Genomic DNA, 26,338 nt, shown 5'->3' with positions numbered 1-26,338 from the left:
GACTGGAGAGGGTGCAGGTTGGGCTGAGGGACCCCCCCCATGCACGAATTTCGTGCACTGAGCCCCTAGTCCTTTATAAAATGCTTGCTATTTTCCAAAAAATAATTGCCAACACAATAATCAATAAAAATTGTAACAATCTCCATGCACCATCAATTTAGAGCCAACAGTAGCTCTCATATTTATGGTGGACTAATAATTTCAGTTGCTTTGCAATTCTTGAGTATAAAAACAAGCAGTGCCAAAGAAAAATTCTTCATGCTTTATTACAGTGATAGAAAACTAAAGCAAATAACCAAATTTAAATTAGAACTTTAAGAATAAGACAGGAATGCTTAATTTAAATGTCTATACGGTAACTTTGATAGTCACTGCATATACAAATACATAGTGTTAATTACATAGTGATTTTTAAACAGGATCGTAGGTACATTTGAAAATCTGTAGGGTGTTTTTTTTTCTCTAACGACTGGAAAGCACTGTTTGCATTCTGTGGGTGAGGTAAAGGGACACTGACCATCCTGCAGTGTGTAGGAGAGTCCTGCCAACAAAGAACTGCCCCACTCAAAATTCCAATAATCCCCTGGTTGAGAATGACACACAGTGACTGGTGTACTCTTCGCAATGACCTTTCCATAATCAAGTTGCATTATGTAGGGGGGGAAAAAGTAATGTAAAAGTAAGTTAAGAATAATATGGTTCTGAGAACTTTTATGTTCATGGTCACGCTAATGGGAAGAAGGTAGATGATAAACTTGGCTTAGGTCTTAGGAAATATATTTCCCCTCCCTACAACAATTGCTAGGAGTTCTCATAATCTCACTAAGCACAAAAAATGTCAGGGGCTAAGGAAAAGACAGTTAAATGAACAGTTCCCACAGGAAACTGGCTCTTTAGTCCCTGAAGAAAATCTTTTACAACCTCATCAAAATCCCTTTCTTTTACATGCCACCTCAAATCCATTCCTAATTTGTGACTTCCAGAGAATTACTATAAACAATGTGCCACCTTATGGTCTCTGTTTCCTTGCTCAATTGACTATATGAGGTAGTTTTCTATTAATCATTAATTTCTTTATAACATCTAGAAAGATAATTTCATATTGTCTACAATGGCTGGCCAATTGGTTATCAGCACTTCCTATCATATTCATCTTTTGTGCAAATATTCAGCTAACAAAATGCCTTAGATCTCCTTTAATTCATCAACTTGGATAAATTACAACATTCTGGAAGATTGAAAGGTATCAGAGCCATTAACCAAATTATATAGGTCACAGAGCAAGGAGTTTTTGAGGTCCAAACACTTACAGACATGGGTGATCTGGACAGGAATCTGCAAGGCTGCCATGGGGCTTGGAGAGAGAGCTGTATTGTCTTCCAAGCGGGCCACTCTGATCTGAACGTGCTGTACACTAGAACTGGAATTACTGTTTGGAACTCCAGATCCCGATTTGTTCTCCAAAAGCGTTGGGTTGTTTTTTTGATTCTCATGTAACTGTTTAAGACCTTTTATTAAGACTGAAGGGAGATGGGTAGACAAAAAGAACATTGATTCTCCGACAGACCACCATCTAAGCAGCAAGGGAGGTGGGGGGTAAGGAGGGAAAGTATTTGGAATAAATAATTGTATGCTGGATGTGAAATCTTACCAAAATAATAAAAATATTTTAAAACTACAGCCTGTCTGGGAATTTTTAGAAATGTTCTCCATCACAACAGACTTAAAAAATGCATGACATAATATTTATTGTTCTTGCCATTTAAGATGCATTGAAAAATAGCCATTGTGAGGAACATGGAAATAGGACATTTTCTGTGTCCTAGGATTTCTTCATAAAATTCTTACTATTTAGTAAAAACATTGGTAATGCTAAATAGCTTATTTTCATTTTTAAATGAAAATGTACTTTCCCCCCAAGGACTCAAGGGCACCTGAGTATTTTAGCCACTGCAAGAACAGCAGCTCATTGTTTCCAAACTAATACACAGCCACCTTGAGTTCTTGTCATGATAAACTACATTAATCCTCCCAGGTCGTGCTGCAGTCTGGCTTGGTTCATGTTACATTAGTGTTCATTCACTGTTCTGGGGTCTTATCAGATTTATGCATTTGTAACAGGGCATTTAATTGTTTTAAAAAGCCACATTTTCATCAAGCCAAAGTTTCTCAGCATTTAATTTTCCTCTAGAAAAATAGATGTTGGAGAACTATATTAAGGGGAATAAATTTGATTACCTAAATTAAGCAGACTTTACAACTTAGTTATTAGTGCCTAAGTGCACAGCAGGTAATGAAAAGTATGCTATGCCTCACTTTTAAGCAACCCCAATGTAACATTTCTAGATTTACATAACAAATGATATTAAAAATTTACAGAGCTATTGTACAAAATAAATTATCACAGAATTTCTCTACATAACAAAAGTTAAGATATATGAAATTATTCAACTTATAAAAGTCGATTAAACTTCAGTTTTCAGAAATTCATCTTTGTACACAATGAAAATATATATAATTTAGTTCCTCTTCTTAGTTTATGTGAAAACAAGAATGTGTGTAAATGTGTATATTTTTATCTTAGGTGCCTTTAAAGTACAAATAACAGCAACTCTTGTTTTCCAAGAAATAGGGCATCAGAGATTTAAGTGAAAATCTGAACTCTTATCTTTTTAGCTGAGACAAAGAACTTCTAACCTCTAACTCCCGAGGAGCAAATATGGTTAAGACAAGGGACTTAAGCAAAAAATACATTACCAGGGAATGAAACATCTTTATGGTTTGCAATTTGCCTTTTGATGGTCCACCATTTACTTCGAAGCCATTGTGGTGAACGGACACTGCTCCATCCCTCTGCTAACAGATCCCAGTTTATGTCATTTTCATCAGCTACATCAAGTTCTGCTATCCTATAGGTTACAAAATAAGCACCTGTTAGCTGTTAGTTTCTTTCTCCATAATATCCCTTCTCATGATGACACTGGTGATAACAGGAATGGCAGGTTATGTCATTGAGATGCTAGTGTTACGTTGCACGGTATAGGATTCCAGGAGTGCAGAGCTGCTTCCAGAGGTAAGAGCTATGAAATATCAGCAGCAACAGACTTGTTAATGGTACAACCAATGGGCAGAATTGTAAGTGAACCAGATAAAGCACTGTGAAGGAAAGGGAGTAGCTAAAGGTCAGAAGAGGGTAAGAACAGGTTTAGATGTATAGTGTTCTGCAATGTTTTATAGCGTGTTATAGGACAGTGGTCGGCAAACTGCGGCTCTGTTGACTAAAGAGTTTGCCAATCACTGTTATAGAAAGTTATTTCCGGGATCTGAACTTTCCCATTTGTAAAATTAAAAAGTATTTAGAAATGAGCTATTTATAAAGACTAGTTAAAAAAAGAAACTATTAAAAACAAAACTCAAAACAAAAATGACAAGATAAAAACGACTCCAGCAACAACCCAACCCTCTAAAAACAACTAACCTTGGGGTTTTGATGGTTTATTTGTTTTCTAGCTTTAACTGTCAGGCTGATTGTGATTTTCAGTAGGAACAGTCACAACAATAGCTTCTATTAATTACTTCAGTGTCTCAAATATTTTCTTGCTGGTTTTTTTGCCCATTTGAGTCACTGACTCTTCATGGTTAAACCAACTAATTTTAAAAAATAAGCTTAGGATTATTACCTTAGTTATTTTTTGATATGTATGAAACGGAAGTGCCTGATCTGGTCCAGTTTGAAGGTGTGGGGTAACTGCAGACTGGGTCCCCTTCTTGGCATTCCTAGCACAGGAGCCAAAGATAGAGGGCATGGAGACTGAATAGCCCTCTCACCTGCAGTATGGCCACCTAGCCCAGGAATGAGGCACACTGGTGGGACAGTGGAAAAGCTGCACTGCCACTGCCTGTGCCACACTGTTCTGTGGCTATAGAGAACTTCAGTCTCCACGCCTTCAATCTGGTACTTTGCATAAGTACTAACATCACTAAAAAGGAACAAACAAAAAATAAAACAAAAAAGAGCTCAATATGGAATATGAGAAGGATGCTTTTCAGACATTAGGCATTTAGGCAAACCGAAAGAGGAAAATCAAGGCACCGACAGCAATTAAGAAGCTTTTGTCATTCAAAGATTTAGGACACAAACCTGAGGATGAGATTGATTTCATCTTCCTTGGTCCACTCAGTACCTCCACTTTGCTTCCAGTTCAGGTAGTTGAGCCACTTAGAACGACACTGCTTTTCTGAGCGGGTACCCACTCGTTCTGCCACAGCTGCCCAAGACACGCCCTGTGTGACGATGTCACCTGGCTCAGTGCTGGTCAATTCATGAACCACCTCTGCAAGTCTCTTTTCTTCTTCTTCGGTCCACTTCCCTGAAAAAAGGAAATCATCCAGAATACTACTGATACCTTCTCTCCTTTTTTTTTTTTTTGCAGATCAGACTCAGCCCTGTATTTGTAAGGACTGATGGGAAGTAGGCAGTAATACTAAAAGTATTTCTGAATAACCCTCAGGTGTGAAACTGCATATAATACCTACTAAGACAGTTGCATTTTACTAACCCAGTCAGGTTCTTAGTACAAAAGAAAATACTACAGAATACAAATACAAAGCACACAGTGACTATTTAAGAAAAACTATTCAAAGCATAACTAGAAAGAATTATGTACTCTCCGGTTATACTTGGTCATAAATGGGAGGAGCTTCACCGATGGCTTGATGGACACAGAAACTCATACTCTATCTTAGGCTCACCTAAGCTTCCCTGCTCTGCAGCAGCAGCATGGGCTCAATAGGAATGAATGGTGAGGGCAAGTGAAATAACATGTATGGCCTCCCACCCATTTTAGTAAAAATAAAAATAGGTTTAGACAGTCTCCTTTCCCCACTATCCCCACTACTCTGATGAAATACAAGTCTGAGACTGGTATTCATGCATATTTTTATTACAGGTTTTTCTGAACTCATAAACCCACTATTAACATGTAATGTGGTCTTTTCTTAAGGAGCTTGAGTAGAAAAACAGAAAGGAAAAGACTTGTTTCCATTTTGTTACTAGTAGGTAAAGACTTCTGGAAAAACTTAAAAAGGCATGTGCTTGCTTCCAGGATTTGTTTAATCAACAAATATTTATTGCCTATTATGTGTTTGGCACAGTCTGGATACCATGGATTCAAGAGAATGTCCTGCTCTCCTATGGTAGGAAAGAAAGGGAAAACCCAGACTGCTGTCTCATGGTGTGGTACAACGGAGAGAACTCCTGATCAGAAACAATATGTAGCAACATGGAAAGATGATGTGCAGCTCAAACCCTCAGGCTGGCAATCCAGGAATGGCACTGTTTTTGTCCAAATCATGCTAACGAAGGGGGTTCTGTACTCACAGCATCTTACATGAACCTCTGGGGTCCATCCTAAATCTAAATCTCCCATTCTTGCTTCATTCATTAAGTTGTCATTCACCAGAGAATATGTTGGTGGGGTTTACTGGTATGTCTTCATCTCCTTGCAGGTAATAGTGCTGGTGGAGTGATTTAGCAGGAAACATTACTGATTTCACTTCAGCAGGGTAGGGGGGTGAAGAAAAAAAATATATACTGGAAGCTCAAGCTTGAGAACTATTTTTCTTATTAAAAGACTAATTAGCCCGGCCAGAGTAGCTCAGTTGGTTGAGCACTGTTCTATGCACTGAAAGGTTGCCGGTTAGATCCCTGGTCCGGGCACATATGGAAGGCAACCAATCTGTTTCTCTCTCACATTGATGTCTGTCTCGTTATCTCTCTCTAAGCATGTCCTCAGATGAGGATTAAAAAAAAAGAAAAGAACTAGTCAGAGACTATGGATCCTTCAGAGAACACTAGGGCTAAAAGGAAACTGTAACACTGCCTCTTCACTTTACAGAGGAAACTGAGGCTCAAATAGGTTAAATGAGAGTTTAGTGACAGAGCCTAAATAGTGTTGTTGGGCACAAAATTTAGGTTTAACAATACCATCTGCACATGTATATACAGTAAGGATTAAATAGGTATTTGTGATCTGGCCTAGGGACTGAAACACCAATCAAGTTTTTTCTATGGAAAAATTTAGTTTGAGTTTAAAACAAGCAAATACATACAAACTATTGGAATACAGCTTCTTCCTAAGGTGGGACCTGGTTAGAACTCAAGTTTTTCATAAACATATGTTGATAAGCTGTTATTAACAAACGTTCAACAGTTAGATGAGCTTAAATTAAAATTACTTCCTGTATATATGCCTTACACAAAAGCACAACAATAAAGAACTAGTTGGCTCTATTAAGCCTGAAGAAAAAGGAAGACTAGAAAATAAAATTTGAACAAAAATCTCTTTCCAGAACAGAAGGGAAAGTGGTATCAGAAGGGCCAGGAAGCTCAAATGTGACCAAAAATTAAAACAAAACAAAGAAAAAACCCACCAGTAGTACTCACAGTACCTGTGTTGCAAGTATCCTTCATCAGTCGGCACCGATCTTTGACGGAAGATGCACTTCTTCCTAGCGCCGCCCCTATTGTTGCCCAGTCATTGCCATGCTTTATCCGGAGCCTAAAACAAGAGTCTGCCAATCAGCATTTGGTTCAACTGTTTTCTCCCTTTTAATTTCATCATTTATTCTTCATTCTTCTTCTTCCCATTTGACTGGTTTGGAAGTTGTGGGCAGCAATACTTTGAGAGCCAAAGTTTGAAAGTGTGGCCTTTTTTTGGGGTCCACAGTTGTCTGTGGGTGAAAAAAAAAACAGGCAGCAATTGCCTTTTTCCTGGGTCAGAGAAGAAATAAGTAACTTGGATATGTGTTCAAAAAAGACCAAATTTCCCCTCAGGTTATTGACATAATCTCCCAGATTTTTCCCTTTTGAATACTCCTAACAAGCTCTTCTCAGATATCTGAAAAAGTTTCATAAGTACTTATCATTATAAACAGGATCATCCTTCATTTTTTTTCATGATTTATATAATACATTAATCCATACTTTATGGTTCTAACTCAATGAAGCAAAATTATATTTCCTGTGAAATAGCCCAGAGATTAAGTGAAACACTGCCAAGTCATATTCTAAACTAAGCATGTAGCACAACCTTGGTTTTGATCCTGGTATATAAGTTCCCCAGATTTAGACTTCAGGTCACCAAGCATGGCCATCTGATCTCTTCTGTAACCCCTAACAGTGGTCTAAGGATGCACTTCATTTGTTAATCAACGACAGGAGGAGACTAAATTTACGGGCATGGCTACTCTGTGCAGGTATAGATCTGATAAGTTTTTATGGTCAATCATGCTTAGCAGCAGGATTAAATTAGACCAGTCTACAAAAATCTCTTGACATTTCAAAGTATAACTTTTAAAACACAAGACAAAATAATAAAACCCAACTATCCGAATTATTAATAAAAAATTTTAAACTTACTCCTTGAGCTTTTCAATTTCTTCAGGTGTATATCTAGAAATTTAAAGAAATTTAAAAAAGATCAATTAAAACAAAGAATATTAGAAACCTTAATAAAAATCAGAATTTCACTTAAGGAGTCCAATGTTAAAATAGATAATATTTTCAAGGTAACCAATTTCAAGGTAGATTAATAAAAATTAATACTTCTACATTCTTTTAAAAAAACAACAGATACTTTTAGCTATAATAAAAGTGAGGACTTTACAATTTTCTCTAGAAAATGCAACATTTAAAATATATTTGCTCCTATGCTGCCTAACTCTTACTTTAAAAATTTGGTTAATGCCTGTCTGGTGTCACTCAGTGGTTGAGCGTCAGCCTATGTCAAGGCACACGCCCAGGCTGCAGGCTCAATCCCCAGTAGGGGGCGTGCAGGAGGCAGCCCATCAATGATTCTCACTATTGATGTTTCTATCTCCCTCTCCCTTCCTCTCTGAAATCAATAAAAGTATGTTTAAAAAAAATTCGGTTCAGGCACTCTAATATCATAGCTATTCTGAAATACTTATCGATGACATTGTAAACCAGAGCTAGGAAGGAAATCTATGGTAAATTCTCACAAGGCACTAAAAAGTTTAAAATTATCATTTCCTCTACCCATACATGTGCACTGACATCCTCTAGCTCTAATGAAAGGCTCTTTCTTTCTTTCTTTCTTTCTTTTTTTTAAGTGGGCAAGTATGCAATACAGTCAATGCAATACTCTTCTAAAAAACAGTATTCAGCCCTGGTGGTTCAGTAGGTTGGAATGCCGTCCCATACACAAAAAAGGTTGCAGGTTTGATTCCTGGTCAGGGCACATGCTTAGGTTGGGGTTTCAATCCTAGGTCAGGGAGTATATGGTAGGCAACCGATGGTTGTTTCTCTCTCCTCTCTCTCAAATCAATAAATGTATTCTCAAATGAGGATTAAAAAAACACAAAAGTATCTGATAAGCCATACTATCACGACCTAAAATTCCCAAAGAGAACCAAAAATATGCCCAAACACAATATAAATCATTGAATTGAAAATACGATGCCTTCCCATGTTACCTATAACAGAAACCCATGCATAGTATCCAAAAATTTAGTTATTTAAAAAAAAGTCACTGAACTAGGAAATGCTATACTATAAAAATGAATAGAAAAAAAATGTTACCAATGAATTTATAGAGTTCTCTTCATACTTCCTAAATCTTTAACCACTATTACAGTTTTTATGTTACTACAAAGCAGACTTTGAGGTAGTAAGTCAGCTAAGTTTTAAATCAAACTTATGTAAGGTAATATAGGTTCTAATTTCCAAAAGAGTCCTTAGTTATAATGAGGTTTCACCATATTCAGAACATGGACCTAGAGAAACATAACCTAATAATTCATAGTATAGCTGCCTCCAATTAAGGCTATGATAATAATTCAATTTTTTTAAAAAAGCAGTTCTTTAATATTTCCCCTAATTACATGAAATAATGCAACATTACAAGTTTTCATACTTTCCCACATGGTTTCTGTCATCATACATGCGAAGCACTCTTCTATAAACTGCAAACAAAGGCCGGTTCAGACCCCATGCTATCGTCCTGTAGAAATCTTTTCTTTCGTCTTTTGACATCTCAAAGATGATTTCTGTAGCATCTTTTATTCCGCGTGCCTAAATGGGTTACATTTCTTTGATTTAGGGATTTCTGATAAAATGTATATGAATATACTATACTTTTAAATCATTTTTTAAAAAAGATTATCAATGGCATCTTGAAAACTAATGTTGCTAATTCATTTAATAAGTATAAATTTCAAAATGTTGCAAGATAATAGTGATACTTAAATGTTTCCAAAAATAAACTGGCTGAAACCGGTTTGGCTCAGTGGATAGAGCATCGGCCTGCGGACTGAAGGGTCCCGGGTTCGATTCCGGTCAAGGGCATGTACCTTGGTTGCGGGCACATCCCCAGTGGGAGGTGTGCAGGAGGCAGCTGATTGATGTCTCTCTCTCATCGATGTTTCTAACTCTCTATCCCTCTCCCTTCCTCTCTGTAAAAATATCAATAAAATATATTTAAAAAATAAAAATAAAAAAATAAACTGTATAAAATTCAGAAAAGTCAGGTTCTGCCAACCCCTTTTAAAATTATAAAAAATGAAGATCTAAAGAAAGTAGAAGGAAGAAAATCATAAGAACAAAATTAAGAGAATCAAAAATAGGAAAAGCAATGCTAAAAATTGGTTCTTTGAAAAGATTCATTGAGACTAATAAAATATAAAACGATAAACTTATGGCAAAAGTAGTAAAAAAAGACAAAACAACAATATTAGAAATGAAAAATGGGGCCTGCAGAGATTAGACAATTGAACATTATGAAAATTTTATGGCACTACATATAGAAACTTACATAAAATAAATAAATTTCTAAAAATCTTACCAAAACTGATTCAGGAAGAGAAAAAATATCTAATAAGCACACATCATCAAGAAAATTTAATCAGTTACCAATAATGAAAACCATAATGAAATAATGAAAATCTCAGGCCCAGATGAATTTGTAGGTAAATCCTATCAAGCAAAAAACAAAACATATTTCTGATTTTAAACTATTCTAGAGTAAATAAAAAAGGAGGGAATACTTCTCAGTTCATTCTATTAGGCTAGCATAGCCTTAATATAAAAAACAGACAAGGACGGTTTCAGAAATTAATTTTCAGGCCAAGCTCAACCATTAACACAGATCCCCCAAATCCTTAAAATAGTTTAGCATGCTCATAAAAAGGTTAATAATTAATGCAAAAAGTGAGCTCATTCCAGGAACACAAGTAATCACATGAGTAGATTTATGGAAAAGAATATAAAATCTCAGTAAGTGTGGATAGAGCATACATAGAATAACATATTCATATATGATAACACTCCTAGCAAGTTAGAATTTGGTGATAGTCTGAAATTTGGTGATAAAATAAAAAATACATAAAAAGCATGAAGCTTGGAAAAGAAATCATTTGCAGATTATATATACCAAAAATCTATGAAAAATTTTGATTTAAAACAGTAGGAAGTTAGGAAGGCTAGTGGTTATAAAATCAATATGTAGTCATTTGCATTTCTATACAATGCTCATAAAAAATCTTTAAAAGTTCTCATTTACAATAGCATCACAATTAGAATTAGAACTAAATCTTAGGCAAGTTATACAAGTCCTTTATGAAGGAAAATATAAAAGTATTGAAAGATTAAAGAGGAACTAAAATGGAGAGCTATACAATGTTCTTCAATAGGAAGATGGAGTATTGCAAAGATGTTAATTCCCCTGAAATTGATGCACAGATTCAATGCAGTCCCAATAAAAATTCCAAAAACTTTCCATTCTCTGCAAGTTGATTCTAAATTTATAATGGAAGAGCAAGTGCCAAGAACACTCATGAAGAGACTTGACCCATCAGATACTGGGACTTTCGAAGACGGTGCTGTATTGGTCCAGGTATCAATAAACAGAACCTGGGAACAATTAGAAAACAAATCTATAGAAGCTTGATCTAGGACAGAATGGACATTAATTTTGATATTGAAATGACACCTAAAGAAAAGACAGGCCACTAAATTGGACAAGATCATCTGTAACACAACCAAAAAATCATTAGGATCTGGCATACATTAAGTACATCTAGAAAAAGAAAAACCCCACAGAAAAATTGCTGAAAGACAAACAGGAATTTCAAAGAGGAACCACAAATGTCCAAATAAGCATATAAAAACATGTAACCAGAAAACCACAAATTAAATAATAAAATAGCATCCAAACCTACCAGATTTGTACAAATTAACAGCAAAAAGAACCTGTTGAGGGACTGGATAAAAAAGATGAAGGGATTTGCCCTGGCTGGTGTAGTTCAGTGGTTAGAGCATCAGCCCACACACCAAAGGGTCTTGGGTTCGGTTCCTAGTCAAGGGCACATACCTGAGTTGCAGGTTTGATCCCTGGCCCCAGTCCAGGCACATGTGGGTGGCAACCAATTGATGTTTCCCTTCCCTCCCTGCCACTCTCTAAAAATCTATGAAAAAAATGTCTTTGGGTGAGGATTAACAAAAAACAAAACAAAACAAAAAAGAACAAAACAAAAAAAAGATAACAGGATTAGTAGTACAAATTGGTAGTTACAAAATAGTCACGGAAGTGTGAAATACAGCAGAAAGAATATAGTCAATAATCATAATAATAAAGAGCTAATATGCTAACGGTTGGGATGCCTTAACGCATAACCATCGATCGCAGGAAGCGTTGCTCTGGAGACGGGTAGAAGCGGGGAGGCACCCAGAGGAGGTGGGACCAGCCCAAGGCCACTTGAGGGACTGAGGGTGGGGCTTGAAGTGGCCAGAGAAGGCCAGAGGGGTTGGGGGCTGGGCCAGGCTCTGTGTGGAACTGGAGAGGTTCCGGTGTCAAGGCAGGGTGGCGGGTGGGTGGGCGGGGCCGTGTGATTTCACATGCTGGGCTCCTAGTATTACAGTAACTATGTATGGTACCAGGTGGGTACTGGAGGTATGGGGTGGGGGGAGGTGAGGAGCACTTTGTAAAGTGTATGATTATGCTGTACATCTGAGGGGTCCTGGATTGGAGAGGGTGCAGGCCAGGCTGAGGGACCCCCAAGTGCAAATTTTGTGCACTGGGCCTCTAGTAGTTAATATAATGGACCTGAGGTAGTGCTGGGGATGAAGCAACAGCTTGAGCTGGTACAACTAACTACCAGAGTGATTAAAAACACTAGCAGGATTTCCATAAAGGGTAACCTCGGGGTCTCACATAATTGGTTATGAATCTGCTCAGATCATGCAAAAATGTGTTGTTTCTTTCTCTCATAGGTGCCACCCAGGGGCAGCACTTGCTGATCTGCCTCCCATTGCAACTAAATCCCGCACCACACCTGCCTCTCCCTGCCCTGAGCACCTCACTGCCTGAAGCCCTGTGGGGTTGTGGAGTGGAGAGGCTTTTGGTGCTGCCTGTCGGTAAAGGTGGGTGGACAGGCACTGTCTTTGGTTGGTTGATTGTTGTAATCAATAAACAAGAATAGAAGGAGGGAATTTCAGGTTCTTCTACATCACAGTTCCTATTACCAAAATTGTTTTCCATCTTTTTCAGGCAAGCAAAGAGGACCAGCAACCGGTGGAATGTAAAAGTCAATAAAAGTAGAGTTTCAAAGTGACAAAGATGCTCACAACTGGGCCCAGTTCAGGGTATAAGCTACTTTAAAAAACAAGGCTTTAAGATACTGAGAGACTATTAAGATTTTGTCTAAACTTCAGAGTGTTAACTAAAGCAAAAAAGCTATTTCAAACTGAGAATTCAAAATTGGTTTAAAAATATACTAAAATCATACACCTTTGAATGAAGTTACATTAGCCAGTCATCCATTACACAAATTATTAAAAAGCTTCTAAGTACATATTTTATGCTGCTTTGATGTTCTTGCAATTGGCAGTGAACAAATTAGTGAAACAAAAAAAATATGCCATAAGATACCTTCAGGTAGCGTTCAATATTGTTCATCAAAATATCAATTTCTTCCTTGGACCACATCCCCTGCTTCCATTTATGTCCTTTAAAAGAAAACAAGTAATATTATAGAAAATGTTACTCCTTGAGACGAGTACATTACTAAAGATTTGCTTTCTGATTAAATATATTATCTATGAAAATAGAATGCAGCTAATCTAATTTCTCATTCATCTGAAACTTGAAAGATCCCTAGGTAAAGTTGCTTTTGAAACCTCTGGTTTTTAAGAAAGAATATATTTGACCCTACTAAGTCAAGACAATGGTAAGTAAAAGATTTAAAAAATGTTACTTCCACTTAGTAACTTCTCTTACCCTTTCAGCAATCTAGAACAGTGGTCGCCAACCGGTGGTCTGAGAACCACTGGTGGTCCGTGAGGTCCGAAAGGTTGGCGACTGCTGGTCTAGAACACTTAAAAGACTTATAAGTATTAGAAAAGCCCAACTGTGCTAAAAACTTGCTGAAAAATTTCTTCAATGAAAAATAAACTTTATGGGCAAAACAACATATACAAAGATTCTAGGGCAAGATAAACATAATACACTGGATACCAAGTGAACAGTATATTCTAAATGTGTATTTACAGTGGTTAAAAACAATTTACTTACTTTTGTTTCCTTTTCTTAGAGTGGCACATTCACAACCCCCATTCTCTTGTAGCAGCTTCCTAGCAATCCTAATGAGCATAGCAGCACTACCAACACCACAGGACAGTAAGCCTCTAAGCTACTTATCAGACCAAAGTAAGTAGATCTCTGAAAACGATTGATTTCCTAGTCCCATAAGCAGTAACTGTACTGTACTGTCTTTTAATGTCACCGCTATCCATTTGCTCAAAAATTAACAGGACAATATCTACTTCATTTCAGAAAAAATGATCGATTATTGAAAAGTGATGGGTTTCATTAGCTCATTCAGAGTCAGAGCCAAATTTAATTCAATGAGGAAAGTTCAAGTTTAATTCAATTAGAAATAAGCCAGTCAGGAAAGATTAAGAACCATAAGATTTCACTCATATGTAGGATATAAAACTGAACCTCATAGACATAGACAACAGTATGATGGTTACCAGAGGGAAAGGGTTGGGGGTGGAGTAAAGGGAGAAAGGGGCCAAATATATGGTGATGAAGAACAATCTGACTGTGAGTGGTGGGCACACAATGCAACATACAGATCACATATCACAGAAATGTACACTTGAAAACTATATGATCTTATTAACCAATGTCACCCCAATAATTTAATAAAAATAAATAAATAAAAAGAAAAGCTCAATTACTGTAACTACTTAATCACAATTTTGAAGGTCCAACTCAGAATCCCAATGATTATAAGTTCTTTTTATCTCCATTTTTTCCAGCGGACACTAAAATTCATAGTATATCTTACCTTTGTTAGTCAGAGAATCCTTATCTTCTTTAGTTGTAAACCATGCTTGGCTAACTGCTGAAACTTCCTCATTACCCAAGGGAGATATTTCATCTAGTTGCTCATTCTGTAGAATCTTGAAAAGGTAAAAATATACATTTGTATATTTATATATTTAAATTATTATTATTTTTAAATATATTTTATTGATTTTTTACAGAGAGGAAGGGAGAAGGATAGAGAGTTAGAAACATCGATGAGAGAGAAACATCGATCAGCCGCCTCCTGCACACCCCCTACTGGGGATGTGCCCGCAACCAAGGTACATGCCCTTGACCGGAATCGAACCCGGGACCCTTCAGTCCGCAGGCCGACGCTCTGTCCACTGAGCCAAACCGGTTTTGGTGGTTATATATTTAAATTAGTTCATACATACAATAAAATGGAAATGCTGGGGTTGAGTTATGATTTTTAATGTCCTCAAAGGTAGTTTGCTATCTAAATATTTAGTCATCTGTAATGTAATCTGTTAAATTTAAAGGATTAACAGGCTAAATCAAAAGACATCTTACAAAATTATGGTCTGCTTACTGTTCACTGACAACTTTATGGTAGCCAACTTCTAGAGTATCATAACTCCTACCTTAATTAATGTATCCCTTCTCCTCAAAGAATTATATATTACTTTTTACTATTATTGCAGCTAAAACAGTCTTTATTGAGAAACGTGTAGTTAAAAAATAATTCACACACCATAAAATTCACCCTTTAAAGAATACCATTCAGTGGCTTTTAGTATATTTATGCAATTATCACTGGGCATATTTTCAATTACATACATATCTAATCTAGCAATTTCTACAGGAACAAAGCCATTTTTAAGAGTTGACTTGAGCTAAAGAGAGCTATAGTGTGAGTGAGGAAAATCTGACAACAGTTCTGCCATATGAGGTTTGACATTATCACAGGCAGACTGGGATAAGGGGAGAATTACCTGTCTAGTGATCACTCAACCTTGTGCTGTCTCTGGAATGGATCAACTACTAAGCTATGTCACTGGCTGGAGGTAAGTCCTAACAAAGATTGAACTATTTCTTCAGTAAACAAAAAAATGAATTTCTAACTTCCACAGGAAAAGAAACCCATCTCAGTTGGTAAGAGAGAAGCTATCATTGAACTTCCAAAGCACAATAAAGGGAAAAGCCACACCTTTATTGTTACTTACTTTATTTTTATATTTGGTAATTAATGTATTATATTCATAAAAGCAGTTTTTTAAAAATCCATGGGCAAAAAACTATAAATCACTGATCAAGTATGAAAAGTTTTATAACTCGCCCTAGCCAGTTTGGCTCAGTGGATAGAGCGTCGGCCTGTGGACTAAAGGATCCCAGGTTCGATTCCGGTTAAAGGCATGTACCTTGGTTGCAGGCACATTCCCAGTAGGGAGTGTGCAGGAGGCAGCTGAATTGATGTTTCTCTCTCATCGATGTTTCTAACTCTCTATCCTTCTCCCTTCCTCTCTTTAAAAAAATCAATAAAATATATTTAAAAAAAAAAGAAAAGTTTTATAACTCTATGCAGCATACATTTTAGACTTTTTTCCTTTAAAGACCAAGAGACCTTTATAAAGCTGAGAAAGGAGACAGACTAAACAGATGGTGTCTAAGGCCTCTTGTAATCTGAAGATCACATTATTGCTGAACTTTTAACTATGCTGATTTTCACTAACAGCTAATGTTAATCTTATTAAACATATATTAGAAATTATTAAAAGTTTTTCATTCACTAAAATGGTAATAGCAAACCAAGAAGGTAATATTAAATAATAACTCATTAACTCTTTGGAAATAACGCAAACAAAACAACCCTATAACTTGTCTAACTAACATTGCCACTGCTCAATCTTCTAGCTAGGCCAGGGGTGGGCAAACTTTTTGACTCGAGGGCCACAATGGGTTCTTAAACTGGACCAGAGGGCCGGAACAAAAGCATGGATGGAGTGTTTGTGTGAACTAATATAAATTCAAAGTAAACATCATTACATAAAAGGGTACGGTCTTTTTTTTTTTTTTATTTCAATAGTTTTATTCATTTCAAACATTTTAACAAGAAGAATGTAAACACTAATTATTATAATTTGAAACTTCAAAAAGTGGAGGAATCATAGCACAATAACATACCTTATATTGAAGATGGCAAAGGCAAAATAAAATTGCCTAACAAAGGAAAGGTACAAAAGCCTTTCAAATTAAACTTAAATATAATAAAATAATTTAAAACTAAAACAAATAGAAAAGAACAAAATGTGTAAACAGTAAATTAAACATTTTGTTCAGTTCAACTTCCAAATTATGCCCGGGATGTAGATGTAGATGGCAATGTAGACTGGGTTGAAAGGTTTTTGGTCTTTAAAACATCAACTTCAGTGGGAACAGTGTTGTTGGTCTCCCTTTTAGCTAATGCTCTGATACTGTACTCTCCAGGGGCATGTCTCCCTACATCACCACGATAACGTGTCTACGCATTCCCAGGGTGATGTCGGGGGGGACGCGTCCACGGGCATTACAAAGAGCCTCTGGAAGATTGAGAGGTTATTCCTTCTACTGAATGGGTGGATATAAATCCGCCCACTCAGAAGAAGGAGCTGCGGCCATGTTTCCCGACGTTGCCATGTTAACACTGCTGCTGGTGAAGGAGCAGAGGGGAGAGCAAGAGAACCCTCCGCTCTTTCGGCTCCGCGGGCCGGATAGAACAGCCGAACGGGCCGGATCCGGCCTGCGGGCCGTAGTTTGCCCACGGCTGAGCTAGGCTGTAAACAAAATTACACGTATGTATAGTTATTTTTACTGCACTGAAAACAGAATGGAAGTGAAGACTACCTAGTCTTTAAACCCGAAATGAATTTGACAAGCCCTATTTTAAAGAAAGGATGTGCTCTATTGCTTCAGAGAGCTTGGAAAAAATTCCTGTCCAAATCACCAGTTGATACCCAAGGGCAGATTATGAGGATCTGCAGCCTATCTCAAAGCCATTTAAGCACATCACAGACGCATGCCTCTGGAAATCCTATTGTTGTGGAACCACTTTCAAGCACTCTATTGCAAAATGTTCACAGTGCACCTACATTAGATGTCCTTAGTCCTTGATGTTACCTATCAATTTACAACTATTATACTTAACTGAACAAAGGTCACTGAGATGCTTCACATTAGAAAAATAATGTCTCTACTGTCTACTACTTCAAAATATTTTATTAAATGAAGAAACAAAAGGACAAGCTACTAAAAAGAAAGGCACATTCAGCCAGAGATAAATTTATAAGTAAAACAGATTTAAGCTTTAGGCTAAGAAAGCAGAGAATTCTGATTACTTTTGGAAGAAATAACTTATGAGACAAAGAAGTTCACGTTAAGAGGAAAACAGTAAGACTGATTATAATCCAACCTCTAAACACATGGTAAAATGTATGTAGTCCTACAAGCACCAAAAGGAACTACCGTAACTATAACTACCCTAACTAAAACCAAAAGGAACTACCGTAACTATAACTACCCTAACTAAAACCTATCTGTAATGACTAGTTTCCACTGACACAGAATAGAGATCATATGTAGCCTTTCTAAATCAGTCACTACAGATAACTGCTGGGTAAAACTACCTCAAAAAGCTTTATATCCCAATCAATATCTTCTATAAGACAAAATTTAAAGTTATTTAACAGCTCAAGTGAGATCACTTCATGTAGATAAAGAATGCACAGGCATAATCTATTTCAACAGATGTGAACCACTCTACAGGGAATGAATTTTAAAATTTTATCTTTGCTTACAATTCTGAGATTCATATATGTAGGGACTTGGAAATCTGAACGAAATAACGAATCTTACCCTCAATTTTGTGGTTGCTACTTTGTCAGACAAAATATGTTCACAATATTTTACCACCTAAAATATGTGTAAAGGATGGTCCTCTTGCAGCCAATAAAAAGAGTTGGCCCTGGCTGGGTTGCTCAGTTGGTTAGTGTCATCCTGATACACCAAGATTGTAGGTTTGATCCCGGGTCAGGACACGTACAAGAATCAACCAATGAATGCATAAATAAGTGAAACAACAAATCAGTGTTTATTTCTCTCTCTCTCATAACAATTATAAAAAGTAAAAAAAGATTTACTATACCTGGATCTGTGTCACAGTTCCCTCAGTAATCTCATCATCTGCCACCTCTGTGGTTGCAGTCATGGTCACCTCAAAGCTCTGATCATTTTCTGAAACTTCAAGGAAAGGAATAATTCAATTCTAGAATAGCAACGGCAGGGTCTAATTAGTTTTTAAAAATCCATGGAAAAAATGGGACCATCTAATTTCCTAACACATTCCTTGCTCATATATATAAATATGTGTATATTTATATATATATGCATTTAACCAATATTTATTGTGCATCTAATACCATAGTGGGTATTGCTGAGTTATTGGAGATAGCAGTGAGCAAAATCCAGCTTTTATGGCGCTTATGTTCTAGTGGGTTAAACACAAAATGAACACGATATTATACTGGATGATGATAAGTAGTAAGAAGAAAAATATAAAGTAGGAAAGGAAATGTACTGGAAGTGAGGAAGGGTATTTGAAATTTTAGATAGAAGGCCAGGAAAAGTAACTAAGACTTGGAACAAAACGAGGAAGGGAGCTAGTCACGTAGGTGTCTTGAGAAAGAGCATTTCAGGCAGCAGGAAAGCTGAGTGCAAAAGCTCTGAGATGGGGAGATGCCTGGATTTTCCCCAGGAATAACAAGGAGGGCAGTGTGGCCAAAGCAGATTGAACAAGAACAGTAAGATACTGTGTGGTAACTTGTAGGCCGCTATAAAGACTTGGCTTTAACTCTGACAGGAAACCAATGGAAGATCTAGAGCAGGGGTCCTCAAACTACGGCCCACGGGCCACATGCGGCCCGCCGAGGACATTTACCCGGCCCGCCGGGTGCTGCTGCCTGTCCTGCTTAGCAGCCGACTCATCCCGGGCCCGCAGTGCGCATAGGAATTTGTTCATAGTTTTTTTTTTTTAAACTATAGTCCGGCCCTCCAACGGTCTGAGGGACAGTGAACTGGCCCCTTGTTTAAAAAGTTTGAGGACCCCTGATGTAGAGGAATGATATAATCTTTCATTGTAATACTGGAGGCCCAGTGCACAGATTCGTGCACCAGTGGAATCCCTTGGCCTGGCCTGTGGTAATTGGGCTGAAACCGGCTCTCTTTCCCCCAAGGGTCCCAGATTATGAGAGGGCGGTTCTTGGGTGATGCACCCCGGAATCGGGCTTCCTCTTCTCTGGTTCTGGATGTGTCACCCAAGAACTACAGCTGCCAAGACACTTGGCAGCTCCTGTGTTGAGCATCTGCCCCCTGGTAGTCAGTATGCATCATAGCTACTGGTCGGATGGTTGGCTGGTTGCTTAGGCTTTTAATATATATAGATGATCACTCCGGCTGCTATAGGGAAAATAGCCTAAAGGGCAGCAAGGGCTGGAGTGCGATCAGTTAAGAAGCTAATTCAAGAATCATGGTAAGAGGCCAGTGGCTTGGACCAGGGTGAAATCAAGTAAGGGTGATTGTAGTTCAAATTGTGGGTATTTTGATGGTAGAGCCAATAGAATTTGCGGATAAACCAAACATGAGAGAAATGGAAAAGTCAAAGATGATATTACAGGTGGGTGTTTTTAATCTCAGCAAATGGAAAAAATGTACCTGCCAAGAATGAGATGGGGAAGATCGTAGAAGCAAATTTCAAAATTTAGGAAGTTTCAGGAACTCAGTTTTAAACATATTAGTTTGAGATCCCTACTAAACATCTAGAGTTAAAAGGAGAAGTCTGGACTGGAATAAATCTGGGAGACATCACCAGAAATAGAATTTAAAATCATTAGTTTTAGGGATGAAAACAGGAAACAGAAGCAGTCTAAGAACTGAGTCCTGGGGCAGGCCATATTTAGAGGTTTGGGAGATGTGGACAAGTCAGCTTACGAGACTGAGAAGAACATGGACAGCAATGTAGAGGAAAACTAGAGAAATGTGTTCCCTGGGACCCATGTGACAAAATGTTAAGCGGGGGAAGAGGGAGTGATAAATATTGTCAAAAACTGTGGATAGATCAAGCAAGACAAAGACTGAAAAAAAAAAGATCACCATTGGATTTAGTAAAAGGTTTCTGGAGACCTAGGGAAAACAGTTTTGGTGAAGTAAGACAGGTAAAAGCCTGACTGGCGTGGGTTGAAGGAAGAATGGGAGAAGAAATGGAGGCAATTATTTCAAGGTATTTTCCTCTTAAGGGAAGGAGGGAAATTGGATGGGAGCCAGAAGTGGGCTAATGGGACTTTTTAAAGAATTATAATATGTTTACAATGCTAAAGGGAACAATGCTAGAGAAGAAAAAATTGATGTTTCAAAAGAGAATATAAAAAATTGTTGTAACAATGTCCGTGAGTAGGCAAAGGGATAGGATCTAATAAAATGAAGAGCTGGCTGACCTTAGCTAAGAGAAAAAATAGAATATATGGACATAGATACCTGTAGGTGAGTATTTGTGGAAATGAAAACTTATAGTTGAGAGTAAAGAAGATGGAGAAAGTATTAGAGGTTTCGGGATATATGAAACAGTCATGTCAGAGTGGGATAAAGAAAATTAGAGTGAAGTATGTATGGTGTGACTGGCAGGAAACTTCATGAGCCCACCTCCAAGATAATGTTGATCAGTTTCAAGTGGGACCAGTCAGTTTGCCTCTGCTGTTTTTCTACCATCAGGTATAGACATAAGTGGGCAGATAAATTTAACCAAGGTTGTGGTTTCACTAAAGAATAAGTGAAGGAAGGAAAAAAAGGCCTGATGGCAATTCAAGACAGTGATTACAATGACTAATCATGAAAGTGAAACAGGGTAAGGAGGAAACAGGATACAAAGTGGAGAAGGAACAAAGAAAAAGTGGTAAGATTGATGGGTGCCAATGAGGCAAAGGATCATAGGAGTTTAAAAGTATTTGAGGAAGTAAGCTGGAAACATAGGAAGTAGTGGTAGGAAAACAAAATCTGAAACAGAAAACAGATGGACTCTAGTTAATAGGTAGTAACAAAGGTGGTAATGGTAGAGAGAAGGCAGTGTGAAGAAGAAAAAGAATAGGAGGCTAAGATATTGCAACAATCATCTGAATGAGTAATCACCAAGAGCTGTAACTATGAATAAGGAATGGAGTGAATGTGGTGGTAGATGACTGCAAACACAAGTGGTCAATTAGTAGTCTAGACTGATTACTATGAAAGTTAAGAGGACTTTTAAGACTCAGAAGATAAATTTTATCAGTTTTATAAAGCATGTAAAGATAATATGAATTTTAAAATTAAATTTTAAGTTAAATCTTTAAAAATTAATATTCGCCTCCACTAAGTCCAACAAATGACTTGCTCATTCAATCAGTCCCAGATATATAGGACTTCACGCTTTTTTGTGACTTTTTTTAATATAGAAACTTTCCTAAGTCGATTTATCAACACACTTTTTACAAATACAGGAAACATGTAAATACTTCAAACCTGCTTTTCATGAATTCAGTCTTACTGTAAATATTAGCCTCCAGCATGCCCTGCGTACATGATATGCTATGATCCAATATCAAGTAGCTCATGTATTTTATAACATCCAATTCAGAATAACTCCATAAAATAGAACAAAATATCAAGTATAGTTTGAACCTACAATTATGATAAAGGCACACTCTAATGAATTAACCAATTAATAATACTATATTGTATATTTGAAAGTTGTTAAAGAGAGCAGATCTTAAAAATTCTCACCACAAGAAAAAAATTCTGTCACTATATATGGTGATGGATGTTAACTAGTCTTATTATGATTATTTCACAATGTATAAATATACCAAAGCATTATGTTGTATACTTATAACTAATATAATGTAATATATCAATTATAGCTGAATAAAAATAATCTGTAGCTTAGAAAATATCCATATAGGATTATGTCTGTAGTACAGATAGGTTAATCAAGTTTTAAAGCGGAATCACAACATAATGACAGTCAAATTAGGAGTTTAAATTATCATATGAATCATTATTAGGAGGAAAGATCACTTAATTAGGTCATTTAATTTAATTATAAATAGATTATGTTTGTATAGTCACAACTGGAAGCAATATTAGCAACATGAACATTAATACTATATTAATAAAGTTTCACAGCAAACTGACATAAAAGGATTTCTTTTCTGTAAATTTAACAAGTAATTAAACTCTAAATACAGAGTATTTACCTACTTGTGAATACATGATTTTCCACAATGAAAACCTAGTTTCAGTTTTTCCCCACTGGATAAAGATGTGATTTTGCTTGATGCTCAGTGCAAAAGGTAAGTTCTCAGATATGGCAAGACTCTCCTTTATGTATAAGAACCTTGTATCCCAACCCCATCAGCATGGACTAAGAAACCTATTTGACCTTTGTGGGGACACCACAGTTCAACAAGATTCCCTATTTTTTGCTAAACACATTAGAAATATAATCTAACATTACAGTTGTTGTGTTATAGTCTTTTGCCAACAGTACCTGAAATACGATAACCTCCTTAGAATCCAGTCTACTCTAAATGATCTTGAAATTTAAACATGTTAAAACCTTAGTGAGAAAAACTAATCAGACTCCTATATAACTTCCAGTTAGCTATTTACCATATGAAGAGGCAGTACAGCATTGGGATTAAGAGTATAAATGACAAGAACCAGAAATGGCTGGATATGATCATTGACAAGTTATCATATCAGTGCCTTAGTTCCGTCAACTATAAAATAGAGATAATAATCATCCCTACTCTAGAGCACGCTTTCTCAATGAGGGCAAATGTGCTTCATAAGTGTTGTGCATGAAAAAATTTTTATTCTCTTTATTATCAAAGCAAGAACATACACAGCACATTTAAAAAAGTTCATGGGGGAAAGCTTGATCAGGAAAAAAAAATGTTTAAAAGGCTCCTGGTAGCGGTGGCACTAAAGGGGCAATAATAATAAAAAAAGGTTAAATTAGACAATATATGTAAAAGCATTTATAATCACTCCTGGCACATATCTAAGCACTTACTATGTATGAATTAATAAAAAGAGGGTTTTTGATGAAGAGAAAAATAATGGATTTAAGTCTACCTTCAAATGACAACTAAATCTCTTGCAAGCTAAAATTTAATTTTAAAAGGAAACTCTGCTTTTAAACAGTGACTTACGTGGAAGTGCAACAACTGATATGCAAGGAGCAGAATCATCAATACTCTGATCATCCTCAGAAGACAAACAAAGCCTTTTATGCAGAGGTTCAGTACTATCTTCTGAGTCTATTTCATCAGCTTCTGATGAAACAAAACAAAACAAAAATCTCAAAACGTTCAAAACAATGAAGAAAACACAAAATCTTCAAGTAATGACTGTAAAACAATCTTCTTACTGATTTGCTCAGTTAACTAAGCCCAGTTGTACAAGTGGGACTCCAAACAATATTGCCTTCTCAGTGTCTACTGCAGTACCTAAGCTTTTATTCTTATGACAAGGAACTATAACAAAGGTGCCACTTTTTGAACATCACACTTTTGTGCTGTCAACTATCTGGCTTTCCAAGTATTTCACATGTAAAGACAATTCACTCACAAATACTTACTGAGTGCCTACTATGTGCTAAGTGCTTGGAAAAGAACAATGAGAGACACCGTGACTGTCAAGGAGCTCACAGTGTAGAGGAGGCGATGACTAAACAATTTCAAAATAGTGTAATAAGAGCTATGAAGTGGCTGATATGAGCAAAGAGGAGAGGCATTTAATTTAGACTAGAAGTGAAGGGAGGTTTCCTGGAGAAGATGTCTTTAACTTGAACAGAGCCAGAGGAAAATGAGTATTATTGGCAGTAGGAGTAATATATTCAGTGACACTTAGGTATAAAGAGCTTAAGGTATGCTAGGAAAGTAAAAACAGCCATGAACTGCTGGAATATGGATAAGTGAAATGTGGCAAAAGTGAGTCTGGAAGAAAAGATGCGATGATGGGAGGCTATGTGCCAAATTAAAGAACCCGAATTATATTCTAAAAACCATGGTAAGCTTTAAATACCTTCTTCCACTGTTGAGTATTATGACCAATGTCTTTGTAGTTTAAAAGATGAAATAGAGGTGGGAAACTGGTTAAAAGCTGTTAGAGCCACCCAGGTGAGAAATTGAAATAAGAAAGGAGGACTTGAGAAGAGAGAAGGGAATTGATTCAAGAAACAATTATATCAACAAATCTTTATGACAGAATGAATGTGGGAGATGAGAGGATTATTCCTACCTGTATTGAGAAAGGAAAAAAGAACCAGGTTGGGGGATTCTGTGAAAGAATTCAGTTTGAGACATGTGACATTAAAGATGCCTCTGAGAAACGGAGAATTCATAATAAAGTCAGAAGTTTGAATCATTTTAATACGTAGAGGGTAGTTAAAACAGCAAGTTTGAATGAAATAACCTAGGGATTAAGTATGGAGTGAAAAGAGAGACAAAACTTAGGTTGAGCAAAGATGAACTTAAAGCAAAAGAAACAATAAATTATACACAAGAAATAGGTAGAGAAAAATCACAAACCCCAAGACTGTTGAATCTTGATCATAGTAAATCTTACTCAGTTACATAAAATTCTCTAACACAGGTTCTAGCAAAAAATGTTCATTTATTTGTATTAGCATGACTATATCTATATATTCTAATGTACTACATATACTCTGGTGAGGAAGTGTATAATGTATAGTTAGTTAATCCATTATTATCTTAGGAGGCTCAACAGATCTTACTAATAAAACAGCTACTTATAAAAGGTTAATTAGAAAATTTATGGTAAATTAGAAAATATAACAAGGGATATTTTTAAAATATAAAAATAAGATTAATTCATGAACCAAAGAGATAACCTTTCCTACGGTCCTGGCCTAAACCGTCCAGATGGATAACAGAGATCAACGGTGACATAAAATCGAGAAATCCAAAAAGATTCACAATTATGCCTACAAGTTCTCCTACCATTCTGAGGGCAATGAAGAATGAGATTCCCGTCTGTGTCTCGAGTCAAAGTTACAGAGTTCACAGTTTCTACTGTTACTGTGTCAGAATCCTCTTCAACTGTGCTCATACTCAAATCTGTACAAGAACATATTTCAGATTAGGATTAAAAAAATTATTTCCAAATATGAACTTCAAGTAGCCCTCTAATTTCCCCACCTCCCCCTGCAAAAGCCCCACAATTTGTATCTGCCTACAGTGTTCTTTATGTGAAACTGCAATACCAGTTCAGATTTCAAACACTGTTTTTCAAAAGTTTATAACCATTATTTAGAATTAGATATAGCTCTGGCTGGTGTGGCTCAGCTGGCTGGGCGTTGCCCTGAGCACTGAAAGGTAATCGGTTCAATTCCCAGTATTCAACATGCCTGGGTTGCAGGGTTGATCCCCAATCCCCAATAGGTGGTATGCAGGAGGCAGCCAATCAATGTTGCGCTCTCATATTGATGTTTCTCTCACTTCCCTCCTCTCTCTCCAAAATAATCAATTAAAACGTAGAATTAGATATAATAATCTATAAGAATTGACTGCTATGATTAAAAACCTACGGTATTCACTTTTTAAAGAAATGTTTTTACCACATGCAATGAAAGTTGTCTGTCATGTCAGCAAGTCTCACCACTTTTTAGTTACTTTTTATTGGCAGCTTTGTGATTTAACTTCTGATTCTTTAGTAGAAAATTCATTAAAGCTTTTGTCTTAATCTAAGAATTACTTCTCCAAAACATTTTTTACAAGTAATTAAGCTCTGTTATTATCTGACAAGAACACTAAATAGTTCTTTTAAAGTTTTTTTTCATTAATATTAAACAAGTGCATACATCCATCATTGATCAAATAGCTTTTCTAATAGAGATGAAGCAA

General features: G+C 36.6%; 1 protein-coding gene across 2 annotated transcripts in view; it reads right to left on the bottom strand.

Moving 5' to 3' along the window:
- Positions 1–26,338, bottom strand: part of DMTF1 (cyclin D binding myb like transcription factor 1) — a 47,673-nt gene that overhangs the window by 8,067 nt on the left and 13,268 nt on the right. The window contains exons 3-13 of one of the 2 annotated variants that reach the window (XM_080663235.1): positions 25,436–25,552; positions 23,624–23,746; positions 18,529–18,623; positions 14,371–14,485; positions 12,948–13,024; positions 8,937–9,094; positions 7,421–7,453; positions 6,451–6,560; positions 4,142–4,370; positions 2,758–2,909; positions 1,311–1,520 (exon numbers count right to left, since the gene is read on the bottom strand). In XM_080663235.1, coding sequence (XP_080519361.1) covers positions 1,311–1,520; positions 2,758–2,909; positions 4,142–4,370; positions 6,451–6,560; positions 7,421–7,453; positions 8,937–9,094; positions 12,948–13,024; positions 14,371–14,485; positions 18,529–18,623; positions 23,624–23,746; positions 25,436–25,544 — 1,411 coding nt within the window. In that variant the 5' untranslated portion in view covers positions 25,545–25,552. The remainder of the gene's footprint in view (positions 1–1,310; positions 1,521–2,757; positions 2,910–4,141; positions 4,371–6,450; positions 6,561–7,420; positions 7,454–8,936; positions 9,095–12,947; positions 13,025–14,370; positions 14,486–18,528; positions 18,624–23,623; positions 23,747–25,435; positions 25,553–26,338) is intronic. The other variant, XM_080663236.1, reaches the window with a different exon arrangement.

The sequence above is a fragment of the Plecotus auritus genome (assembly GCF_963455305.1).
Source record: "Plecotus auritus genome assembly, chromosome: 4".
Taxonomy (NCBI): Eukaryota; Metazoa; Chordata; class Mammalia; order Chiroptera; family Vespertilionidae; genus Plecotus; species Plecotus auritus.
Note: the sequence above shows the minus strand (reverse complement) of the source record. Positions and strands in the feature narration are given on the sequence as shown.